General features: G+C 48.0%; 2 protein-coding genes across 2 annotated transcripts; both read right to left on the reverse strand.

The window, feature by feature from the left end:
* Nucleotides 1-238: 238 nt before the first annotated feature.
* LOC147984412 (uncharacterized) lies at nucleotides 239-841 on the reverse strand. Its single transcript, XM_087539752.1, has one exon. It carries the CDS (start codon nucleotides 839-841, stop codon nucleotides 239-241), a length of 603 nt encoding a protein of 200 aa, XP_087395878.1.
* Nucleotides 842-12,241: 11,400 nt separating this feature from the next.
* LOC125536456 (putative serine/threonine-protein kinase WNK1) lies at nucleotides 12,242-15,615 on the reverse strand. Its single transcript, XM_048699684.2, has 7 exons — nucleotides 15,243-15,615; nucleotides 15,086-15,123; nucleotides 14,745-14,972; nucleotides 14,358-14,578; nucleotides 14,087-14,244; nucleotides 13,555-13,978; nucleotides 12,242-13,455 (listed from the first exon to the last, which is right to left on the reverse strand). The coding sequence occupies exons 1-7, from the start codon at nucleotides 15,327-15,329 to the stop codon at nucleotides 12,500-12,502; spliced, it is 2,112 nt and encodes a 703-aa protein (XP_048555641.1). The 5' UTR covers nucleotides 15,330-15,615; the 3' UTR covers nucleotides 12,242-12,499.
* Nucleotides 15,616-23,524: the final 7,909 nt, after the last annotated feature.

A 23,524-nucleotide genomic window follows, 5' to 3' on the forward strand; every position in this document is an offset into this window, starting at 1 on the left:
AATAATCTTCTTATTGCTTAATTCCAAAAGGAGTCTTACAGCCTATATTTATAACCTAGATAACTCGCAGAAGAATTAACCTAAGATAACTTGCATAAGAATTAACCTAAGATAACTTGTGGGCTAAGACTGCCCGGTAGGCCTAGCTAAACCGGCCATAACACTTCTCCCCTCCTGCACAAACAACTCGTCCTCGAGCTGTAAGGTGGGGAAGCGCTTGCGGAACTCCTGGAGGCGATCAACCAGTGTCAAACACCTTCTCGACAGCTGGGGCGGCTTGGTCGGCGGCGACGGTGTCCTCCGGAATGTAGTCTGCAACCTCCAGGTAGAAGAGTCGCAGGCAGGCATGGCCAGGCGTGTAGGGCTCGTCGCAGTTGAAGCACAACCCTTGGCGGCGACGCTCGAGTAGCTCGGCTGAGGTGAGCCGGCGGAACAGGCGCGCCGCGGTCGCGGCGAGGGGCGCCGCAGAAGCCTGTGCAGGCCGACCCTGCGCGGAATCCGGCCCAGGTAGTGACCCAGTGGTCCGAGATGGTGATTCCTGCTGGATGGCCACCGCGCGGTGCTCGAACGCGCGGGCGTAGTACATGGCCGACTGGAGATCCTGGGGTCCCCGAAGCTCCACATCCACGCGGATGTGATCCGGAAGTCCACCGACAAAGAGGTCGGCCCGCTGCTGCGCCGTTACACCCGACGCATGGCATGCCAGGGCCTGGAAACGGTCGGCATGGTCCTGCATCATGGAGGTGAAGGGAAGGCGGCCGAGCTTCGCCAGGCGGCTCCCGCGAACCGGAGGCCCAAAGCGAAGGAGGCAGAGCTCGCGGAAGCGCTCCCAAGGGGGCATGGCGCCCTCGTCCTGCTCGAGGGCGTAATACCAGGTCTGTGCCGCGCCACGGAGGTGGTACAAGGAGAACCAGGTACGCTCCGATGCGAGGGTGCGCTGCCCGCGAAAGAACTGGTCGCATTGGTTGAGCCAGTTGAGGGGGTCCTCCGTGCCGTCATAGGTGGCGAAGTCGATCTTGGCGAACCGCGGCGATGTCTGGGTCGGAGCGCCGTGTCGAGCTGGCTCGGAGGTGCGGAGCAGCGAGGCGGGTGGCGCCTGGTCGGAGTACTCCGGGTAGGGACCGGCGGAACCAGATGGCCCCCCGAACTGCGGGAACGAAGTCGGCTGTTCGGGGGCCATGGTGTAGACTGGCGAAGACGAAGGCCCAGCCGCCCACGCTGGAAGTGGCGACGGGGAGGACGGGAACCGGACCTGATGAATCGGGAGGCCGGTCGGCGAGGGTGCCCCTGAGCTAGGCAGGGGCGGTGCCGGTGGTTGTAGTGTCGGTGGCGGGGGGTAGGCGGGGGCGTCGGTGGCCGCGGGGGGGGGGGTGGCGGCAAGTACCACAGAGGGGCTGCGACCGACGTGGTCCCGCCGGGTTGTCCCACCTGGAACGGCAGCAGGGGCTGCCCGGTGCAAGTCGGCGCGGAGAACGGCTGCAGCTGTCCGGTGGTCGCCGCCTGCGGCATCTACTGGAGCGGCCAGGGGCCCGAAGACGGCGTCGGCGCCAGGGGCCAGAGGGGCGCCGCGGCCGCCGGAGGGCCGCCCGGTGGGGCCGCCTGGAGCGGCAGCATCAGAGGGGCGCCGTACAGGGAGACGCCCTGGGCCGGCCACGGCGTGTGGCCGTAGGCGGCAGCAGCCGCCGTCGGCAGGGGCATGTAGGGCCCGGCCGCGTACTGCTGATGTTGTAGGTGGAGGCTCTGGACGGCGGTGACGAGGTCCCGCAGGGTGGCCGTGACTTGCTCCGGGGTGAAGACGGCGGACGGCGGTGGCGCAGGAGGAATCGTGGAGGACGGCGCAGCCGGGGTTGCGGTGGAGACGGGGCCGCCAGCGCGGTTGACCCAGCTGCGGACGTTGTCGGCGCGGTGAGGGGTAGCGCCGGCAGCATCGGCGCGGTGAGGGACGGTGCCGTTGTCATCGGCGCGGTGGAGCCGCTGGAAAGCGCCGGCGGTGGTGGTGGCAACGACATGATCGGAACTTGGTCTCTGATTACCAAATTGATAGGAACTTGTACCCTACCAGGCCTGGGCCGTAAGTAGTAAGGGAAGGAGGGAGCTGGGTGAGGCGAGGAGCGACCGCGCCGGTGGTTGGGCGCCATCGCGGGAGAGAAGGGAGATGGCGGCGGCTAGGGTTAAAGGCGGCTAGGGTTCCGGCTCCTCTAGGAGTCGGGCAATAGAAATAATAATCTTCTTATTGCTTAATTCGAAAAAGAGTCTTACAGCCTATATTTATAACCTAGATAACTTGCAGAAGAATTAACCTAAGATAATTTGTATAAGAATTAACCTAAGATAACTTATGGGTTAAGACTACGCGGTGGGCCTAGCTAAACCGGCCATAACACTTTATTCAAGTTCCTTGGCGAGATCCGACTTCATTGCATCCCTACTATAATCCAAAGGTAAATGGAGTCGTGTTTTCCTAAAGCTCATTACCACAACATTCTTAGCTAATCCATGGCCAACACCATTAGCCGAACACTTAGTCCACCACACTTCAGGTTCCTGGACGAAAATTAGCAACTTCTTTACTTCTTCAACTAGAGGGCCGAGTGGAGATAAATCCCTCTCGTGAGCATTGAGTTACCTACCTGTATGGAAGGGAATGCACTTGAATGGAGTGTAGGTCTGTTCATCCTTGAAACAGACTGCACTACTGCTGTTGATATGAACACACGTGATACAATCAATAGGTCACCACGACATCTTACGTGCAGGAAACAAAACGCCCACTGGGACGTGGGAGTAAGCATGTTATATCACATGTGGGAAGGGAGATCAATCATAATAGTCATAGTCTAGTCCAGATAGGCCACTCGCCACGAACTGATGTCTAATTGTGCCATGCACCAACTGAAATTGTCATGTTATGCAATCTGGATTGTAACTCCCTTGTTAATCCATGAAAGTCCAGTTTGCAAAAAAAAAAAACTAGAGGACCGATGGAAGATAAATCCTTCTCGCGAGAATTGAGCTGGTTGACCACCACCACACAATCAGATTCAAAAACAAGTTTCTGAACACTATGGGTGTGTTTGGTTCTGGTCACCGGATGAAATGTAACGGATCCATCCCATGCCTGCCCCGCGTTTCCGTGTTCGGTAGTAGCGAAGCGCTAGAACCCACCCATTCCCCTGAGTGGAATATTCCCCTAAGATCCGGAATACGCTCGTACCTCCGATTCCAAGGAATCACACGGAACGGCTCGGCCTCGCGTCTTTCTTCTCCCCCTGCGACTCCCGCAACCGCGCCGCCGCCACTCCCTCTTCTATCTCTCCATCTGCGCCACCCGTCTCTCCCACTAGTGCGCCGCCTCTCCTCTTCCATCCCTCTCTGGCGATGCATCTCCATCACCTATCAGCTCCGCGTCGGGTGGCTGCAGATCTCCATGTCGAGCTGCTATGGATCTCTGGCGATGCTCCATGTCGGGTCGCTGCGGATCTCCGTGAGCTGAAACTGGATCGCGGTAAGCGGCTGCACCTCGCAAGCAAGCTATGTGCTGGTGAACTCGTTGCTGTCCCTCAGTAGCGACTTTGTGGTGTCGGCCAGTGACTGCCAGCTCCGGCTGCAGTGCTAATCCCTTATCTATGTGCCACGGTTGGGCAAGCAGCGACAATCAACTACTGAATCGATTCGGGAATACGTATTATTGTGTTCTGAAACTTGGTAGATTTTCCTAATCACAGCAGCATGATTTTGTGTAAATGGCTAGTATTTTGACATATCTTTTGACATATATATGGATGGAGGCTTTGCATTTTGACATGAATATGAATGCATAACTTGTATTTTGACAGTTTTTAGGCTAGTTTTTTGACAGATTTTTGACATGTACTATATGAGTGAATAACTAGTATTTTGTTTGGCACTTTTTATTATGTGTTAAAAATACAAAGACTAATGACAATCATGCATATATGTGACATCAAATGCCTTCCATTACTTTATTTCTAACTAAACACTGAAATGGAACCGTTCCATTATACCTACTTGCCCAACCAAACGTAGGAACGGAATCAACCCATTCTAGTGGAATGGAATGTCACGGAACCATGACATTCCATTCCACTTCGTTCCCGAACCAAACACACCCTATCTCTATGGCCAAGGTCATTGCCTGTGGACAGGCATAGAGTGTTCATTGTTAATTTAAAAATGTTCATGCCTATTTTAAAAAAATCAACATTAATTCAAATATTGTTCAGGTGTATTTAAAAAGTCATTCATGTATTTTAAAACTGCTCATTGTGAATTTATAGTTGTTCATCTTGTCTTAAAAATGTCCATAGGGTATTTCAAAAAGATTATTTGTTCATTAAAAACATGTTCACAATATATTTAAGAAATATTCAACGTATATTTAAAAGCTCATCCTGTGTTGATATAATTTTATTATGTATTGAGAACACTTTCATTGTATATTAAAAATATATTCATCCCATATTTAAAATATGTTCATCATGTATTAAAAATGTTAATTATGTAAGTGGAAAATTTTCATCATGTATTTAAAACATTTTCATTGTATTTTAAAATATATTCATCATGTATTAAAAATGTTAATTATGCAATTAAAAATGGTCTTTGTATACTTTACAAAACAATATTAAATCGATCTCATCATGTATTAAAAATTTCATGGTGAATGCAAATTTGTTCATGTATTTATAAAGAAACTATTTTTCTAAGAAGTAAACATAAAAAGGGGAATTAAAAAAACAAATTAAAGAAAGAAAATAGAAAACTAGGAAAAGCGAGGAAAACCATACTTTCCGCACGAAAACTGGCCCATCAAAAAAATTCAACGGGAAACACATGACGTTTTTTTTATTGAAAATGTTCCCAACCATTTAAAATTGTTCTGTATATTTAAAGAATGTTTGTTTACAGAACCTTCACAATTTCATAAAATGTTAGCATTTTTCAAAAGTGCGTGAACATTTTAAATATGTTCAAATATTTTTGGGAAATGATCAATTTAATAAAATCATGTGTTTATGAAAAAAACACAGAATAACCTACAAACAGTAAAACCAAAACAGTTAACTTGTTAGGAAGAGAGAGAGAGAGAGAGAGAGAGAGAGAGAGAGACAGGGTGATGCATGACCATTAGATCTGGGTTGAGCGACTGCGAATAAATCACACAGTTTAGCTGTTTTGAAGAGTTAATGGGCTCGACCCAATTCGACTCAAGGGATAGGGAAGAAATCGCTAAATTTGGCAAGATTGGTTTTTCAGGATTTGGAATTCGTATTTAAAATAATTTTATAAAATGATTATGGCTTTTATTGTTGCCAAATATCTACCAAAAATTCCAAGAATAATCTAATAAATCAAACTATTTATATTATATCAGAGAAATATAGATATACTTTCCACCAAAAATAATTCTACAATTCATTTTCATATTTTAAAATATCCATATAGACCCTAAATAAATCCCTATAATTATTTTCTAGGTTTTATATATTCATATTTTGATTTCAAGCATCCAATGTGCAATGAGAGTCATCTGTGATAATTTCTATAGTTGACATAAGTTGAATCAAGTTCGAAAATTCCAAATGGCTTTGAAATTCAAATTCAAATAAACCAAATATGGTATGCATGTTGTATTATTTCTATAGATTAAAAACTAAAAAGTTGGGATGTTAAACCAAATGCCTTATCCTTCACATTGGTTGTACATGATTCTTGTCCGGCCTAATTTGTCAAAAAATTGCTTATCTATAAAAACTTATACTAATCTCTTTTCACGGGGGCTTTACTGGTTCGCAAGCAATTGGCAATCCAACCAGCCTGGCTTCCATGACCTCACTCTATGACCGCCTCTTACCATTACTATCACCTTCAATGCCACATGTAGATTTGTCATCATTACTTTGCCGGTCGCTCCCCTCTCACCTTCTTCTCATAATATCATCTATGCCGGAACTCCCAAACATTTCCCCACCGCAGACCCCAAAATCGCTACCAAGTCGAGATGTTCTCTCTGCTAGCACCTCCAATTGTGTCCCTCGCCGAGCTACCAATCGCTACAATATTGATTCCTTCGACCCTCGATCAAATACATAACAAGGACCCTGTTGAACTCTGGATGCTTTGGAAGGGAAGATCTTTGGGGGGACGACCAAAAAAATTATATAAGGAGCACATGAGGAGTAAAGGGCAGGGGCGAAGATCACCACCGATCTGAAAAAAGTTCTCCTTCACCCATTTCAGCGGTTAGTTAACTTGTTTCATGCCTGCCGACAATTACTCTCTATGCATATTGTTTCTTATTTTGGTGTTTGCATGATTTTCGTAAGGAACTGGTGTTCACATGTTATTTTTAATCCATGGACCTGGTGAGATTTTCTTTTGATAACACACTTAACATTGGCTTTCAGGCTAAAGGCCACAAAGATTCGTATATAGAATAGAGATAGTGATACTCTTCTTCTTCTTCTTTCATCATCGTCGTTAGTTCATAGAGCGAAAAATGTTTGGTAGATGGGCCCTAGGTTGCCCTTTCTTTCATTGAACGTATTTTTCTACACCTCAAAAAATAATTGAAAAATATACATAGAATATACACATATGAAATTTCATCAGCATATATTTTCTTATGTAGTACTCACTCCGTCCGGAAATACTTGTCTCTGGAATGGATAAAAATGGATGCATCTAAAACTAAAATACGACTAGATACATTCATTCCTCCGACAAGTATTTCCGAACAGAGGAGTATACAAAAAGAAGACAAATACGTAGATTAAAAATTGTTGCAGCGGTGGTGGTGTGGTGTGGCATTTTTCACAGAAATTGTGTCTTATTATGTAGTTTGAAAATCATTGTATTATTCAATGAAACTTTGCTGATACATAGTTAACATGTATACACATTTGTATAAAAATAAAACTTTCTTGGAACTTTTGAACAATATTTTCAAATTTTATTCAAATTCCAAGCTCCCTACAGCCTCTCCTCTAAAATGCTGCTCTGCTCTCATTCTTTTTAGTCGACCATTCAAAGGATGCCTTTTTTGGGGGAAATTCAAAAGGTTCCTAATATGGATAACACAGGTTTTGTTCATATGGCCCCCCAGCACGTCTTTGCACCGCATGGTGCTCCAGTTGCACTGCAAGTATCTTCCACTCGTATCATGCCCATCCCAACGTCGCATCAGGTCCAACCCATACGTAGCCAAGCCATCACAAAAAAAGGGGCTAACATTCCATCTATTGCTCCTCGTAAAAAGAAGAGTGAATTCTAGTTTTTACCCCATATTTGTACATTTGTGACACTAATTACCCGTCGAATGAAAATTCGTCTAGAATACCCCTTTTGAAAGCTTTGGACCCTCGTTTTCTGATGCGTGTCCATCAGGTAAGTCTGAGGTGATGCTCCGGATCCAAAAATATGTGGACGGCCACAAGGAATGGAACAGATAGACAAGAGAAGCTTGGACAAGATCGCCAATGATGCCCTCCGATCCTTACAGATTTTTTTACGAATCAATGACGCAACATGCCGATCCTATCGACCATAAACAAAGAAAATGTAAAACTGGGGTAAAACCGTGTTAAAAGTCTCCAAAATCTGATATTTCGATAAAATTTCCGCTAAATGGGGTAATATGTGTCACAAATGTACAACTTCGAGGTAAAAAGTGGAATTCACTCTAAAAAGAAACATTCCATTTATTCCGGCAGTTTTGATTACGTAACTCCCGCATCCATGCGTGAGAACATGGATCGGATGGTGCGGACAGGGCGTAGGGATCGGGTGCGCTTCGGCTGTATCTCCCCTCGGATGCGTCTCAGTCCAACCATCAGGCATTGAGATCAAGGGATGTATCTCAGTCGTATCTTCCCCTTGCCAACCACTAGGGCATCGAGATCGGCTGGTGCGTTTCGGATGTATCTCGCGCATCCACATACAAGAATGTGGATCAGACGGTGCGGACCAGTGGGTGCGTTTCGACTGTATTTCCCCTTTCCAACCACTGGGGCATAGGATCAAGGGGTGCGTTTCGGCTATACCCCCCCCCCTTTCCAACCACTTGGGCAAAGGGATCAAGGGGTGCATTTCGTCTGTATCTCCCCCTTTTCAACCACCGGGACATAGGGATTAAGGGGTGCGTTTCAGCTATATCTCTCCCTTTCCAACCATCGGGGCATAGGGATCAAGGGATGCGTTTCAGCTATATCTCCCCCTTTCCAACCACCGGGGCATAGGGATCAAGGGGTGCGTTTCGGCTGTATCTCCCCTTTTCCAACCACCGGGACATAGGGATCAAGGGGTGCATTTCGGCTATATCTCTCCCTTTCCAACCACCGAGGCATAGGGATCAAGGGGTGCATTTCGGCTATATCCCTCTTTCCAACCACCGGGGCATACGGATCAAGGGGTGCGTTTCGGCTGTACCCCCCCCCCCCCTCCCCCCTTTCCAACCACCGGGGAATAGCATAGGGATCAAGGGGTGCATTTGGGCGGTATCTCCCCCTTCCAACCACCATGGCATTAGAAGAGTACGGGCCAGATTTACTATTACGTACACTCCATCATACATTACCCCGTTTCATGTCATCACTTTTTGACCTTGGTCACTAGAGGCCAGGCCCGGCTGCCTGTATCCATCCACCGCTAGGTAGTGCTTCCAAAATAACGTTGCAGCCCTTGGGCACCATCCAAAACGTGGCCTTGTATGAGGCTTGGCCGCTCTACACTTGTACTACCACTTTGTATATATCTCTTCATCATATCCTGCATTGCTGATTTGTATCATGAAACTGATGCGCCCTAGCTAGAGTATATATCCATCCATCTCTTGCATCACACTGCTGATGGATATATACGGTTCCTGCAAAAAAAAAAACGGTGGTTGTATCCGGAGAAACTAGTGTGTCACAGGTAGTAGAGATGACAACCGTCTAGACAGAGATAATGCGTGTTGTGAATAGAAACCTCCAAGTTAACTTTGCAGCCGTATGCCCCCGTCCAAGACGTGACCTTGCATGAGGCTTGGCCGATGTACACTTGTACCCTTCATGTACGTATCTCTCCATCTCTATATCGAGAAACTGATGCATTGTACTCCCTCCGTTTTTAAATATAAGTCTTTTTAGAAATTCTATATACATACTACACAGAACGCAAATGAGTGAATATACATTTTAAATATGTCTATATACATCTGGCTGTAGTTTGTATTGAAATTTCTAAAAGATTTTATATTTAAAAACGAAGGGAGTAGCTAGGACGTGACAACCGTACAGATAGCTGGAGGGGAAGGCGTGCATCGCTGCGCCGGGAACTAATGCGTTGTGTACATCCTATTCATGCAAAGACTGGTTGTGCTCTTATTGTATTCGTAACCCCTTGGTGCTACATTATTAGTCAATAGAAAACGCCTTTTGCAGATAAATAAGTATCTTTAACAGAAGATGTAGATGCAAAAATAACTATCTTTTGCATCTTCAAGGCCTAAAAATGATGTAGATGTAAAAAAAATACATCGTCACCTCTTGAAGATGTAAACTATAACACCCCGTGATGCAAATTTACATCTCCACCTACAGGAGATGTAAAAGCACGTCCGCCTACCAACCGCCCAACTATCACTTCCTTCCCCTTTCGTGCGACCGGCCGCCGCGGGTCAAATCGCCCCCCCCCTACCAGGCGCACCGCGACTTCGACCCTCCCCCTCCCCCCCCCACCCCTGCCGCCTACCTCATCGGCAAGCCGCCCGCAACCGCCAATTCACTTTCAGCTGCCGCCGCCGAATCGAAGCTTCTTCGGCGACCGCCGGGCCAGCCACGAACTCGCCCCCCTCCCCCCCCCCCCCCCCCTGTCCGGCAGCCCACAGCCGCCGAATCGAAACTTCTCTGGCGGTCACCAAGCCCGCTGCGACTTCTCCCCCCGTCCCCCGCCGCCTGCCTCGCCGGCCCGCCACCTGCCCGATCCCCTTTCCGCCGCCGCCGTCGTCGGTCGATTACGGGCAGCTCTGGCGTCGCCCCGTGCTGCCGCAACCGGTTTGGCTTCCTCTCGATCTCCCCTACCCATTCCTCTCCGCCGCCGGCCGATTCCGGCCATCCCCAACGGGCCCGGCAAGCTGCAGCGGGAGCGTGCGAGTGCACTAGTTTTACATCTTCAAATACATCATCCGTTGGAGTTGGAGTTTTACATCACAAATATACATGATCTGTTGGAGTTGGCTCTTTCTTGAATATGTAAAAAACACTTTTTGATGATGTAAACTATACAACATCTAGTTTTACATCTTCAAAGTTGCGTCATCTATTGGAGATGCTCTAAGTCAGTTGCTGCAGACGCCAAAGTACTAACAAAAACATGTACAAAAATTCATGCCAAATCACATGTCACTAGATCACAACTATTGCCGCCCCCACCAAACCAAAGGAAGCCCACGCGCACGATGGCCAAGCACTCCAAATTAGGCGAGGCATGGCTGTCGAAATAGCGATCGCCGAAGGCCAGACGCACATACAGGTCGAAAGCGTACGGCCAAAATCTGCGTCAGCACTGCCTGCTGCTTTCTGGCATGATCATTTCGGTGATGAGTGACAAGGCAGCTTTGGAGAAAGCTACTTTGCACACACGCGCAGCAAGGAACACAAGGTACACAGCACAGCTTGCGCAGTGCGATTTCCAGCGAGCAGAAAACGCGTGCTCAAACAAATTCCCGTACCTGCACTGCACAAAACTTTCATTTTTCTGATTTTTTCCTTCAAAATTTTCAGATGATAAGAACAAAGAGAAGAAGATCCATGGATATACTTGCCTGAAATGTATCGGCGAAGATCCATGGATAATGGAGCTGGTTTTATTAAGGGTTCCCCGAGATTTTGATATCTGAGGTAGTTGGGCCAATATCGCCGGCTGGTGGTACAGCCAGCCGTACGGATGAGTTGGATCTTGGATCGGCCTAGGGCTCCTAACCTTCTTATCCTCTTATCTTGCCGCATATCCTTTTCCCCGTTGGTGTTGAACTGCAAATCACCTTTCCCGCCCCAAAAAAGAAAGGCTTTGCCGTATGGTGATTGCCGGGGACAATTCAAGTCTAGCACGATAGACAGACAGTAGGCTCTTCACTTCCATCTCTCTTGTTCTTCCCAGAAAAGCAACCTCCCTCATCCACATTTCCGGATAACTTCTCCTAGCCTTTTCCACGGCCTACTTACTATGCATGCCCTTGCTACCTAGCTCGAAGCCCATTGGTCAGGCATGCCACAAGAAGAAAGTTAGGCCAGTGGGTGCACTGCATTTCTCATATCAATTAGCATGTTCATGTTGGAAGTTTGCTCCGGTTTACTGCTAGAAAGTCTTGCAATTGGGCAGCACAAAGCAGTAGAGACCCAACTTGATAATTCTCTCCTAATCAATGGGCTTTGGGGCCCTGAGCTCGATTATTCAATGGGAATCAAAGGCTACTGCTTTTCATCTCCAACCTCGGTGCGTGCATGATAATGCCTATCTGAATTTTCTTCTGGAAAAGAGATGCCTGTCTGAATAAATATACTACTAGGATTCAAGCATCATCCTGCCTTTACAGTGTTGTTGTGAGCCACTTTAGCAGGGCCCGTGTTTTAACCACCGCTTTTCAAGACCATAAAATTGTCTAACTCGGACGGAGCCCACCTGAAAGAGAGATCCCCTGGTCCTGGAGCCCCCAAATGAGATCTGCACAGGTCTTCTCCATAAGTCTCTGCACCGGTGGAGTGATGGAGATGGACCTACCCTTGTCCTGCTCCGCCTTGCCCATCTGGATTATCAGGCACCATGTCGGCACCTTTGATACAGCCTTGATTGATTGCACTGTTTATTCTACTGCAACTAGGGCAAGATGGGCTGTGGTGTGGAGTATCCGGACTGCATAGGTGTCAATGTGGGACTAGGCTGTATTAGTATAGGACTGAGCTCTTCTCTTCCAGCTCCTAATCTTGGTGATCTGATTCATAGCTTGGGCACTTTGCTTTCTGCATAATTAACTAACAGCAGGGACATCGGCATCTATTATCAAGATATGGGGAGAAAAATCCATCGTACAGCGACAGATCATGGCTCTTTCAAAGGCAATATCAATGAGATCAAGCATCAAAGCGACCCTGCTACCAAACTCAGACTTTATCAGGGAAGCAGCATTTTTTTCGAGAAGGGGATAACCCCGGCCTCTGCATCGTACGTTGCACACAGCCAATCAGGGAAGCGGCATACACTCAACAGCCTAGAATGGTATCCTCTGGATTCACAAGGCAGAGGAGAGTTTACAGCTCAGGCATAATCCGCAGCCACATTTCAGTCTCAAGCCTACCGCAAGGCAGAAGACAGTTTACAGCTCAGGCATAATCCACAGCCACATTACAGCCTCATGCCTACCGACTATCTTTCATATCGCATACATAAAGAACGAAACGAATGTACAGTTCCCTGCAGAATTTACACGGCGAAAAACATCTCAGGCGTCGATGGCGCTTAGGGGCACAGATTTTGTTCTTGGGAGGTTTGGTGGCAATTGAGCTCCATTATAATAGTTTCTGGCTGTGAACATACAGTCCGGGCTGCTCTCGGTGCGCAGGGCCCTTTGGGCTCCTGGGCTCGGACACACTTGGTTACTCATGCCTGGATGCTGATCGGTGCTTGCTGTGCCAGGGCTGATTGCTGTGCCAGGGCTTCGCTGGCAAGTCGGTACACGGAAATTGTGGTGCTTACCAACATGGAAAGACTCCAACTTGCTCAGTGTAGGCTTCGTTCTACTTGCTCCATTGGTGTTGTTGTCGAAGTCCAGAGATGGATGAATAGCTCTCTTCAGGTGTGCCATTTTCCGTGCTTTGTACTTGGCCATCTTCACTTCATGCTTTATGTCGAACCCCTTCGACTGATGATCGGCATCGCTTTCATAATTCTCGGTTGGGCACGACCGCTCCTGGAAAGAACTGAAGCAAAGCCGATCAGAAAGACCTCTTCTACCCATCTTTGGGAACCCATTCAGGCGTATGGGTTCCTTGTCTTTGACATGTTGCTCTTTTTGAGCGCCTCCATCATCAGAGCTGCCCCCTGAGTCATGCAAACCAGATTCCTCTTCATCGGCAGCTTGGAATGTGATCTCTTCAAACCTTCCATGCAGTTCCGCGCATCGGCAACCACGAGAAGTCGACGACATGTAGTCAAAAAGCGAACCACATGACGACACATTGGACCCACAGTTATGGCAGTATGCAGCGTCTGGAGCTTCCTCTATGCCTGGACCGGCCATCCAGTCTGGCACCAATGCACTAAGCTCGCCATCGATCATCTCAGCGATACGAGTAACCTCATGGTCAGTTATGTCCAGCTCGCCTATCATCTCAGTTGCCACACTTAATGCAGTATCAGCCTCAACATCAAACGGAAAATAGATGTTGCGTACCCGGCCTGCAAATATCAGAAATTAGTTTTCACAAAATATCTGAATTAACATTTTCACACACTGAATTCAACCAAAGAGTTTAGGCATCATAAATTGCGTGTTACCATCATCATCAGTGATTCGTAGTCTGAGGAAGATTCCTCCATCCTCACTTTTTCTCCCTTTGATTGCGATGTCCACAGTGCCAAGAGGCTCATCTTCGTGGCCGTTGAACAGATCAATGCCATCGGCTTTAGTGTCGTCATCTTCAAACTCCGTTGGTGCACCTTCGTCAATGCTTTCTGAGAACCCATTGCTCATCACGGACCCATTACTATAAGCATGCCTTAGGTAGGGCTGCCGAAGGTAATTGTTCAACAGGGTGTAATCCCCATCCCCGGAACACAGAGCCATGCCATCAATGCGCAGGAAAGGGTCATTGAGCAGCTCTCTTGCCGTGAGCCTCTCGGAAGCAGTGGTCAGGCATTTCTCGACAAATTGCCTCACCATTGGATCTTTCACCTTGTACAAAGCTTCAGGCTTAGTACCCTACCAACCAAACCACTAGATGACATCAGTAAAACAATTTCCAACTAGCCACACCCCACAATCACAAGAGCTGCAAATGGCTAAAGAGATCCAAGAGGCACTTCTTACAGAGATCACTCTCTTGTAGATCTGCACCGGGTGCGAGCATTCGCTATACGGGTACTCAAAGGTGACCATCTCAAGCACGCACATCCCGAAGGAGTATATGTCCACCAGCTCGTTGTATTCCTCGGCGTACACCTCCGGCGCCATGAACTCAGGCGTACCTACCCAAACAATCCGACACGTCCACCTCGTCAAGTTTCCACAGAACCATCGCCATTTCGGATGGACCGTAAAACATTTTTACATGCCAGGTAGCTAATCGGCCGAAGCTTACCTACGCAGTGAACAGCGTGGGACTTGCGGAGGATGGCGGCGAGGCCGAGGTCGCCGATCTTGACCTCGCCCTGGTTACCATTGACGAAGATGTTGTCGCACTTGAGGTCCCGGTGGATGATGGGTGGATTGTGGCTGTGTAGGTACAGCAGGCCGCTGAGGATCTGCCGGCACCAGTCCTTGACCGCCCATATGTTCACCTTTCTGTGCTTCTGCCTGTACCTAATCACCAGCGAATCACAAGCAATCAATTAGGCATACAGAAGAGAAGATACTTCTTTTCTAGAATTGGGCAGAAAGAAAGGAGATTTTCTTTAGATTGAGCGTACAAGGATACACCTTTATTGAGCATTAAAGAGGGCTAGAAGATGAGATTGGTGCGGCTTACTGGCGGAGGGTGCCGGAGGTGAACATCTCGGTGATGAAGTTGATGTGGCGGGCAGAGACGTCGACCCAGGAGGTGTAGAACTTCATGATGTTCTTGTGCTTGAGCGTCTTGAGGAGGTGGATCTCGCAGTAGAGGCGCTCCAGGTCGTCGGGGCACTGCAGGAAGTCGTACAGCTTCACCTGGTTCCACGCCACCTCCATCCCCTGGTACTCGTCGAACGCCCGGTACCTGAAACCAAACCAGCCGCTCGCCGTCAGCAGTCAGCTCAGGCGGCGCGACGGCGGGCAAGAAAGAACCGACAGCAAGCAGCGAGCGAGCGAGCAGAGGACGGCGGATCTTACACGGTCTTGGACGCGCCCTTGCCGAGGACGTCGTTGTACTGCAAGAAGCATGGAGCAAACGGATCAGCGATCTGGCATGGCAGGGAAACGAATCGAGAAACGGCCGCAGGAGGAGGAGGGGAGGTTGTTGGTGGTGGTGGGGGTGGTGGCGCCGTACCCTTCCGTACCGGCCGGTGGGGTCGAGCTCCGCGTACTCCCCGCAGTCGGCCGCGTTGGCGCTGGCGTTGGCCCTGGCGCCCATCATCCTAGCTCCGGCTCGCTCCGGCCCCGTAACCAGTGCGGCAAGCTCCCGCTCCGCGCCGCCCGGGAGGCAGCTGCTGGCGCGCTGGCGCTGGCGCTGCTAGGAGGAGTGGATAGGGAGTGAGGAGGGGCAGGGGGCGGAGGAGGAGGAGAGGATCGGCGCGGGAGCGAGCGGCCTATTTAGGGAAATGTGGGCACACATGGTGTGTGTGGGCAGCGAGAGAGATGGGAAGCAGCCAAGGCGGAGGGAGGCAGGAGGGGGGTGAGGATGATGAGGCTACCCCAAAGCTAAGCTCAGGTTTAGTTAAGATAGATTGGAGTAGATTAGAATTAGATCAACGGAAAGCCAGAGATAACCTCGCTGTTTTTAACCCCACACGAGATGAGATTTACTAAGGCTACGTACGCACCAGGGGTGACAGGATCCTAGATACTGTCGTTGGCTACTCGGGCGAGGCTACAATTCCATCATGACACGGTCAAATCAGCCTCACCCCATGCCCCAATATACTACTCCAATCCGCAATTATTCGGTGTAGATAAACCAGACCGGGATCATCATGCGTGGCGCCTCTTCTTCTTCTTCTCTAAAAGGAACTGGAATTGCATTAGAAAATGCGCAGGCCGGTCCCTGCTTTTTTATTCCTTTCAGAAAAGGCAGCCCGATTTTCCAAGAAAGCACGTTTGGTTTGGACCCAAATGTTGTTCAATCCCATGGCCGAAAACGACGGCTCGCGGAAAAAGTATGGATGGAGAGGCTCAGGGGGGGAGAAACTATGTCGAGAACGGGGTGTTTTTTTCTTTCTTTTTTATCTTGTCTTCTACCGGAGAGGGGACGGCTGATTAAAAGGGACGAATGGGCGATCTTGGCGCAGACCGAACAAGAACATGGCAGTGGTAAATTTACTGGGGTTTTGTTTTCTTGTCCTTGACATGGCAAATCTGACTCTTGACTTCGGAGAAGAAAAGGAAATGGTTGGAGAGCGGCCCCTTTGTTTTGCCTGCCCGTTGATGATGAAGCCCTGCTAAATGCTATGCTCCCCCGGCAAACACACTTGGGCCATGGTGGTGCGTGGTGGTCCGTTCTTGTCCATGCAAAATTACTCGAGCCAGACGATGGGAGCGCCGCGAGCACGACAGTGGTATTCTCAATCCAACAGGGTTTAAATCCTGGTGCTTGTAATATTTTTGGATTTATTTTTTGGATTTTCAATGATATGCGTTTAGTGGAAGGAGACGTTTCCATCGATTACGAGATGCCTTTGGTGACTTCGTCAATCTCAAGATAATATGCCGGCTCAATTTTTTAAAGGTGCTCATAGGGGTACAGTCTAGTTGTGTGTGTGTGTGTTTTTATAGAGATGAATGTATGCACGAATATATCAACGTCTGCATTTGTACCGTGTTCTAAAAAAAGACGATGGAAACACCAGGTTCATCTCCATTTTCCAACAGGACGGAGGTTTGTAAGAGCATCTCTAAAAGCGCCCGCCCCATATAATTCCGGTGACTATGCGGATTTGTCCCGTTTTATGGGCCAGACCAGATACCGTATAGTCGCCCCGGCCCGTAAAACATTTACAGTGGCCCGGACCCCCCTTACCTTCCCTGTGCAGTATATTTATGGGTCCGCGGTCGCTATACGGGGCGAAACCCTATTCCTCCCGCCGCTGCGAACCTCCCTTTCCCCTTCGATTTCTCGTCGCCGGCAACCCAAATACGTCGCCCCACTCCGCTACCACCGACAATCTGCCACCATGTGGCGCGAGATGTGGAGCTCCGGTCGCGGCGCCGGCGGTGGCGAGGACCCCGAGCGGAAGCGCTGCGTCGCCGCCGATCTGGCGAGGAAGCGGTCCGCCCGGTGGTATACGAACCGGGGCCTTGAGCCGCCGTCGTCCCTTCTCCGTCGCGAGACGGAGGAGTACGTATATCCGCCGCGTGGGCATATCCTTTGGCGTGGGCATATCCGCCGCGTCGGCTAGCTCGTGTATGCCGCTCCGCCGGTGAAGAGGGAGCCGGAAGCGGTGCGGTGGAGCATCGGCGTCGTCGAGGCGGAGGATTTCCTCCCCTTTTCCGATGCGGACGCCATCGAGGCAGCCATCCTCGCACGCAGTGCGCGGGTGGAGGAGGAGGAGGCGCAGTGCCGCCGCCGGGATGCGGAACTCAACGTTGTCCTATACGAGCAGGGGCTCGTGAAGGCGCGAGATTTCGACAACAACATGGTCGCGTGGTGCCGCGAAGCCGCCGCGCAGGATGCCATCTTCGTCGACCTCAGCTCCTCCGACGAGGATTGATAATCTCCGCCGGCGCAGTGTCGCCGCCGCACCCGAAGGGCTCCGGTGAGCCGCATTTTGGCATTAGGGTTAGGGGTAAATCAACTATGTATGGATGATCAAGTATGTATGGATGCACCTAGTTTTACTGCTTGTGTTCTTCGCTCGCGCGATTTTTTTTGTCAAATTTTAAAGGTCCTTTTGAGGTTTCTGTTCTGCCGCAGCTACTTTCGGTCCTTATTTGAACGAAACCGCGAACTGTAAACCCCTTATAAGGGCTAGCCTTATAAGGGGTCTGCTAGAGATGCTCTAAGCAGTTTAAAAGAAACCAGATAAAATACCAAGATAATTTGGACAAAATTACTCATACATGACGTTCGCCCTTGTCCACCGCTAAAGGAAGGGCATTTTGGAGACCAAGGCCTTAATTTTGAAAATGTCAAAATTCAAAAAAAAATATTTTTTATAAAATTTATGAAAAAATACACATGTATACAAGGATGTAATGTGTGTGTGTGAAATTTTAGGATGAAATACTTTGAATTGCGAGTTGCACAAAAAAAATTATGGACTTTGAGGATGAATAATACATCTATATCTATACCAATATAAAAAGACCCAAATGAGCAGATCCAAACCATCTCGACCATCAAATCATGTTATCTAGCGGTTCAAATCGCTCCAATGTTGAGCACCAAACACGTTTAATGCTCTAATTACTCACCACTGCCATTGGTTATAAACATGTTTTGACTCAACACTATCCCTTGAAATTTGCCATTTAATTAATATCCTACCATTCCCGCGGAAAAATAATTGATATCTTACAAAATACCAACGTGGAACAGATATATCTTACTAATATAACGGGCAACTAATATCCTACCTAATATAAACGTGCATTGCACGTACATCTATACTAATATAAAAAGATCCAAAGAGGCAGATCTAATTAATCTCGGCCATCAAATCATGTCAATCCAACGACCTAAACTGCTTCAATGTCGAGCGCTCAACACGTTTAGAGTGTTGTTAATTTCATGCCAAATACAGTGCTAATCACATAATAACACGCATATAATATCCGCATGCACTTAATATACTTTCAAATTAACGTGCATTGCACGTACACATTGACTAGTACGCTAAAAAGCCCCAGATTTGTTTTTCTTGTGTAGCTCTCACTTAAACTCGTATTTTGACTTGAAAATTTACACATATGTACATTGTGTATCTAAATATACGTGTATTTTTCAGAATTTTTTAAAACTAAAAAGTTTGAATTTTTCAAGTTTTCAAATTAAGGCCTTAATGGAGCTCGGTCTCCATTCGGCATTTTCGGTTGATGTCGGGTTATATAATTCGCCATATTTATCTATAATTAATGGTTGTGGTTTTGTTGAAAAATACTAATCTTTATATTTGTATACTACTTAAAAAGAACGTAAGGTTTCTATTTCACCTCTCTTTCGTCTAACCTTTCATATATATATACGTCTCACTCTTTCCTTATCCTTTTTGATTTTTCCTCCCATATTTGATTTTTCTCCCATCTATTCAATTGTCTCATGTTTATTATCTTACCAAAATAAACACATATTTTGTTGGCAAGTCATTAAATTCTTATCAAATAAGTGCTTAACAATAAAATGACAGATAAATCACGGCGATTGCATACAAAGATTTGGTAAGATTTTAGCGCATCAACATAATAATATACGTGGATTCTAAAAAACAATAATACAATAATAAACGTGTAGTCAGGGGCTAATCTACTAGAATATTTATACTCCCGTTGCAAGGCACGGGCAATTGTCTAGTTCTTTTAGAAATATATTACAGATGCAGACGTTCACAAACATGTATATACTAATCCGGAACGATCCATGGATAAATAGTACATTTGTTTTAGTAAAGCACGTTAGAGCATCTCGAACACTGACCCTCAAGCTGCACTGTTCGAACATGTTTTGTCATCCAACACGGTACCCTAAATGTTCATCCTAGCGTCTTTTCCCCGCAAACAGGAAGCAAAACGGAGGGCTATGTAGGTGTCTGGCCCGCTGCCACACACACGTCCGACAACACAGTCCTACCTGAAAAAAACCTCTCGCATAAAGCAATTGTCATGCATTCATGTTGTTCAGTGTCGCTCTAGAGCAGACTTGACAGGCAGGCATTGATGCCAGTCAGAGCGACACTACCGAGCGAACAGGCGCCGCCGCTTTGATGCAGACTAGGCAACCAAGAAACCTACTCCGGCTGTATCAGTGGCTGTGGTGGCTCCTATTCGTCGCGATCCATCGTGTCGGCCGAGGATAGGGCGTCACAGCAGGAGCGACGCAACGCGCCGCGTCGCTCCGCGTTCGCCAAGTCGGACGAGCCGTCGCCCTGGGTCTGCAACGACCTGGCAGCAGCCTAGGCCCTTGACATGTCCGCCACCATCGCAGAGACGGCCATACGACGATGCCGCCTAGACGGGGAGCTCGCCAAGAATAGCGAGGAATGGTCGTAAAGCGACACCATACTGCCAATGCCGACAGGCGACAAGGGCAAGACTGCCGCTAGGGCTCCACGACCGGGGTCAGCATTGGTCATGGCATCCCTCCACACGATGCAGGAGGAAGCGGAGTAGCTCCTCCGCGAGCGCCAGATGAAGGTCAGGCAAGACTGTCACGGTCCCACGCCATTCCGCTTTTGGAAGGACTACTCTGACAATGATGAAGACGACACGGGCGATGATGGCAGTGCGACCGCGCAGGTCGGCCACGCGTACAAGGTCACCGTCCGCTACAAGTTAGCCTACTAGCTTTTTTAGTTAAACGGATGAAATATCATTCGCTTATGTAAATTATGTTTGAACTTTGTTGAATTCCGTCGTGTTTGTTGAAACTTGTCTAGATCGTTAAAATCCACTTTCAAATGTATGCGGGCACAGTTGGATAGCTCAACTCCCGTATCACTGTCCGTGGACTGATCCAGACATGTCAGTGGAGGGATACCATGTCCGATTTTGTGTGAGCGTTGGAGATGCTCTTAGAGCATCTACAAATGGACTTGGAAATTCTGACCCCCTATACGTCCATGGACACATTGCGTCCGCGGAAGGTTAGCGGTCATCTCTCATTTTTTTTTCCTCCCTTGCATCCAACCAGCTCATATTTGATACCTCAAATCCATACAGAGTATGCGAAATAAAATTTACGTGCTACGTAGATAACCTAAGCTAGCTTACACTACTTGTTGTCGGTGATGTCAACGATCTCCGTGGCGGCAATGTCGGACGGCCCTGCCTCCGGGTGGATGACCGCCTCCCGCACCTCCGGCTCCTCGTTGTCGGATATCCCGATGAAGACCTCGTCGAGCTCCGCATCCGCCTAGCGAAGGAGGCGGCTGTTGGCCTCCACCTCCCCTCTGATTAGATGGAGTCGAGGATGGCCTACTGCTCCGCCTCCTCCTTTACTTCGGCCACCTCGAACTACGCCAGCGCCTCGGGCATGGCGAAGCCCGCAACCGGAGATGTTAGATTTGCCTCACCTACGTCGTCTCCGCCTTCGCGTCCGCCATGGTCGTGTCCTGCTCATCCTCCTCCTTCGGCTTCGGCTTCGGCGATCTAGGCTTCACGCCTAGCCTGAATTTTCTCAAGGAGATCGAGCCGCCGCTCCGGTGTGAGCATGGCACACGTAGTGATCTGGTGCCTCGACATGGCTAGCAGTAGACAGATTGGAATGTGACGATGATGAAAGGAAGAAGAAGGGAATGGGGTGGAATAGAGTTTGGGTGTTGGCATCTTGCTTAAATAGCCGAACTAGGGCCCTCGGGCGGCGCTTCGGAGCGGCATCATGTTGCTCCATCAAGAATAGAAGAAGACCCTAACATGTGTCCTAACAATTAGTCTGACGTGGCGAATACATCCGGGCTTTCTATATTCGCCTTAGATTTAGGTTGGATATGAGGGTGCCAGACAGCCCCGGCGTATAGGACTGGTATGAAAAGCCCCTCTGAATTGTATTTTTTTACCGCTCAGTGACCGGCTGTCATCCATGCATATAAGGAGTTTTTTCTTGAAGGACATGCATATAAGGAGTTGAGGCGCCCAGAAATGTTGATGCTCCATGAGGTGTGTGTGTGAGGCTGCCCACTGGCCCCATCGACAACAGCCACACCCCTGCCATGTACCCACGCGGCCACAAGCCCACAACCCCGTACGGAACCGGAGCCTTTGTACGGTAGTCCCACCCCGGGCAGCCAACAGGATCCGTGCGGCTCCTGCACGCCGCGCTGCCTCCTTCCCTCCTCGGCTACCGGCATCGATCCGGCCGGCCGGAGACGGCTATAAAAATTTCCACGTGGCTGCTGAAGTGAGGTATGCATATGCGTTCGTTGATGGCGAGACTTGGTTTTAAATTTTTAATCTTTTGACTGGTGAATGGCGATCCTCTAGAGGTGGTGCTGGTAGATTACACTACACTTTCTCAGCTGTTCGCACGGGTTCATTTTAGTGATTAAAACCGTGCAATCATGCATCAGCAAACCTAGAATGACTGCAATTTTTATGTGAGAAGCTGGAGCTCTATTTAATATTCTTTGACCCTTGGTTGGACTCAATAAAACCAGTCCCTGTTAATAAAGTGTTCGAGAGGGACAATGTGGCCTCATTTTCCGTCTTTTGGACCGGCAAATGGAAGAAAATTAGCGTTCATACATCCTCGGACAAAGACATGTGGTACCTCCGAATATCCAGGGTTGGCATAGGTGCACTTAGCCTAAGTCATATTCTTATTTCCATTGTAGAAAGAAAAGTCGTGTTCTTATTTGAGGGATAGTGTGCTAAGAAATCTTGGTGTCGTCATTTCAAGATGAATTCATCTACTTCGTCCGTAAGCTAATATAAATGTGTTTAGATCACTACTTTAATTATCTAAACGTGCTTATATTAGTTTACAAAGGGAGTACTAGTGAGCATGCAGCAGTTGTAAACTCCGACAACCTCTTTATCAAAATGTCACTAATCCCTGTTGCTCAATCCTGATTTCGTCTTAGATTTTTTTTCTGTGCCCCGAGCTTGATTCCGGCTCATGTAATACTCCCCCGTTGCCCTTTTTGTGGCATATACATGTGCGTGGCTGGTGCTGCGGCTGCCTAGTGGGGTCACTTGTGAGATGGACCTGTGGTCAATTAATGCGGTCGGTGGGGTTCTATGCGAGGGAAGCGGACGAGAGATCGCACATTTCTTTTTAGAAACACCCGTAACTTATTCATAATCATAACAGTTAGAGGTACTTGAATTTGGACCTAAGATTCGAGAGATTGCGCATGCAGAGCCTGGTTGGGATCGCGCCCGATCGATTGGATGGACCAGTTGATCCATTCATGCAGATTCGATTCTCTTTTGGGGGAAAACAGGAGCTGTTATGCCCACACAAGAGATGACTAGACCATCTAATCCTGGATCGAATGGTGCTTAGTTTGATATAGCCGTGTTCCACATTGTTTTGTTACTGAAATGAAAATGGAGTTTGGTTGATGTTTTTATTCCATCTAAAAAACACTAATGATGCATAAACTTGCGTGTTATGTTCAAAATAGTCACAAAACTGGAAAAATACAGTTGTGTCGGTCCAAAAAATTGTGCATGCATGTCATTTTAATGGTTTTGAAAAGTAAACAACTTCGAGCAACTTTAAATGAAGCCTCGATTCACAAGTGAAGTGTACCAATTGGAACTCTATGTGCATTTAGATGGATTTACACATTCTGGATAAAACAGTGAGCATGGATTATTTATGATGCATGAACATGGCAAAATCATGATCTACACATTATTCTAGTGCAAAAGCATATAAAGAACATCACAATCGGAGTTATGGAGCTACCAATATGATCACAACAACTTCGGATAGCCACAAATGTAACTAGGAAGAAA

The sequence above is a fragment of the Triticum urartu genome, chromosome 2A (assembly GCF_056163025.1).
Source record: "Triticum urartu cultivar PI428250 chromosome 2A, HENAU_Tu73, whole genome shotgun sequence".
NCBI classification, from domain to species: Eukaryota; Viridiplantae; Streptophyta; class Magnoliopsida; order Poales; family Poaceae; genus Triticum; species Triticum urartu.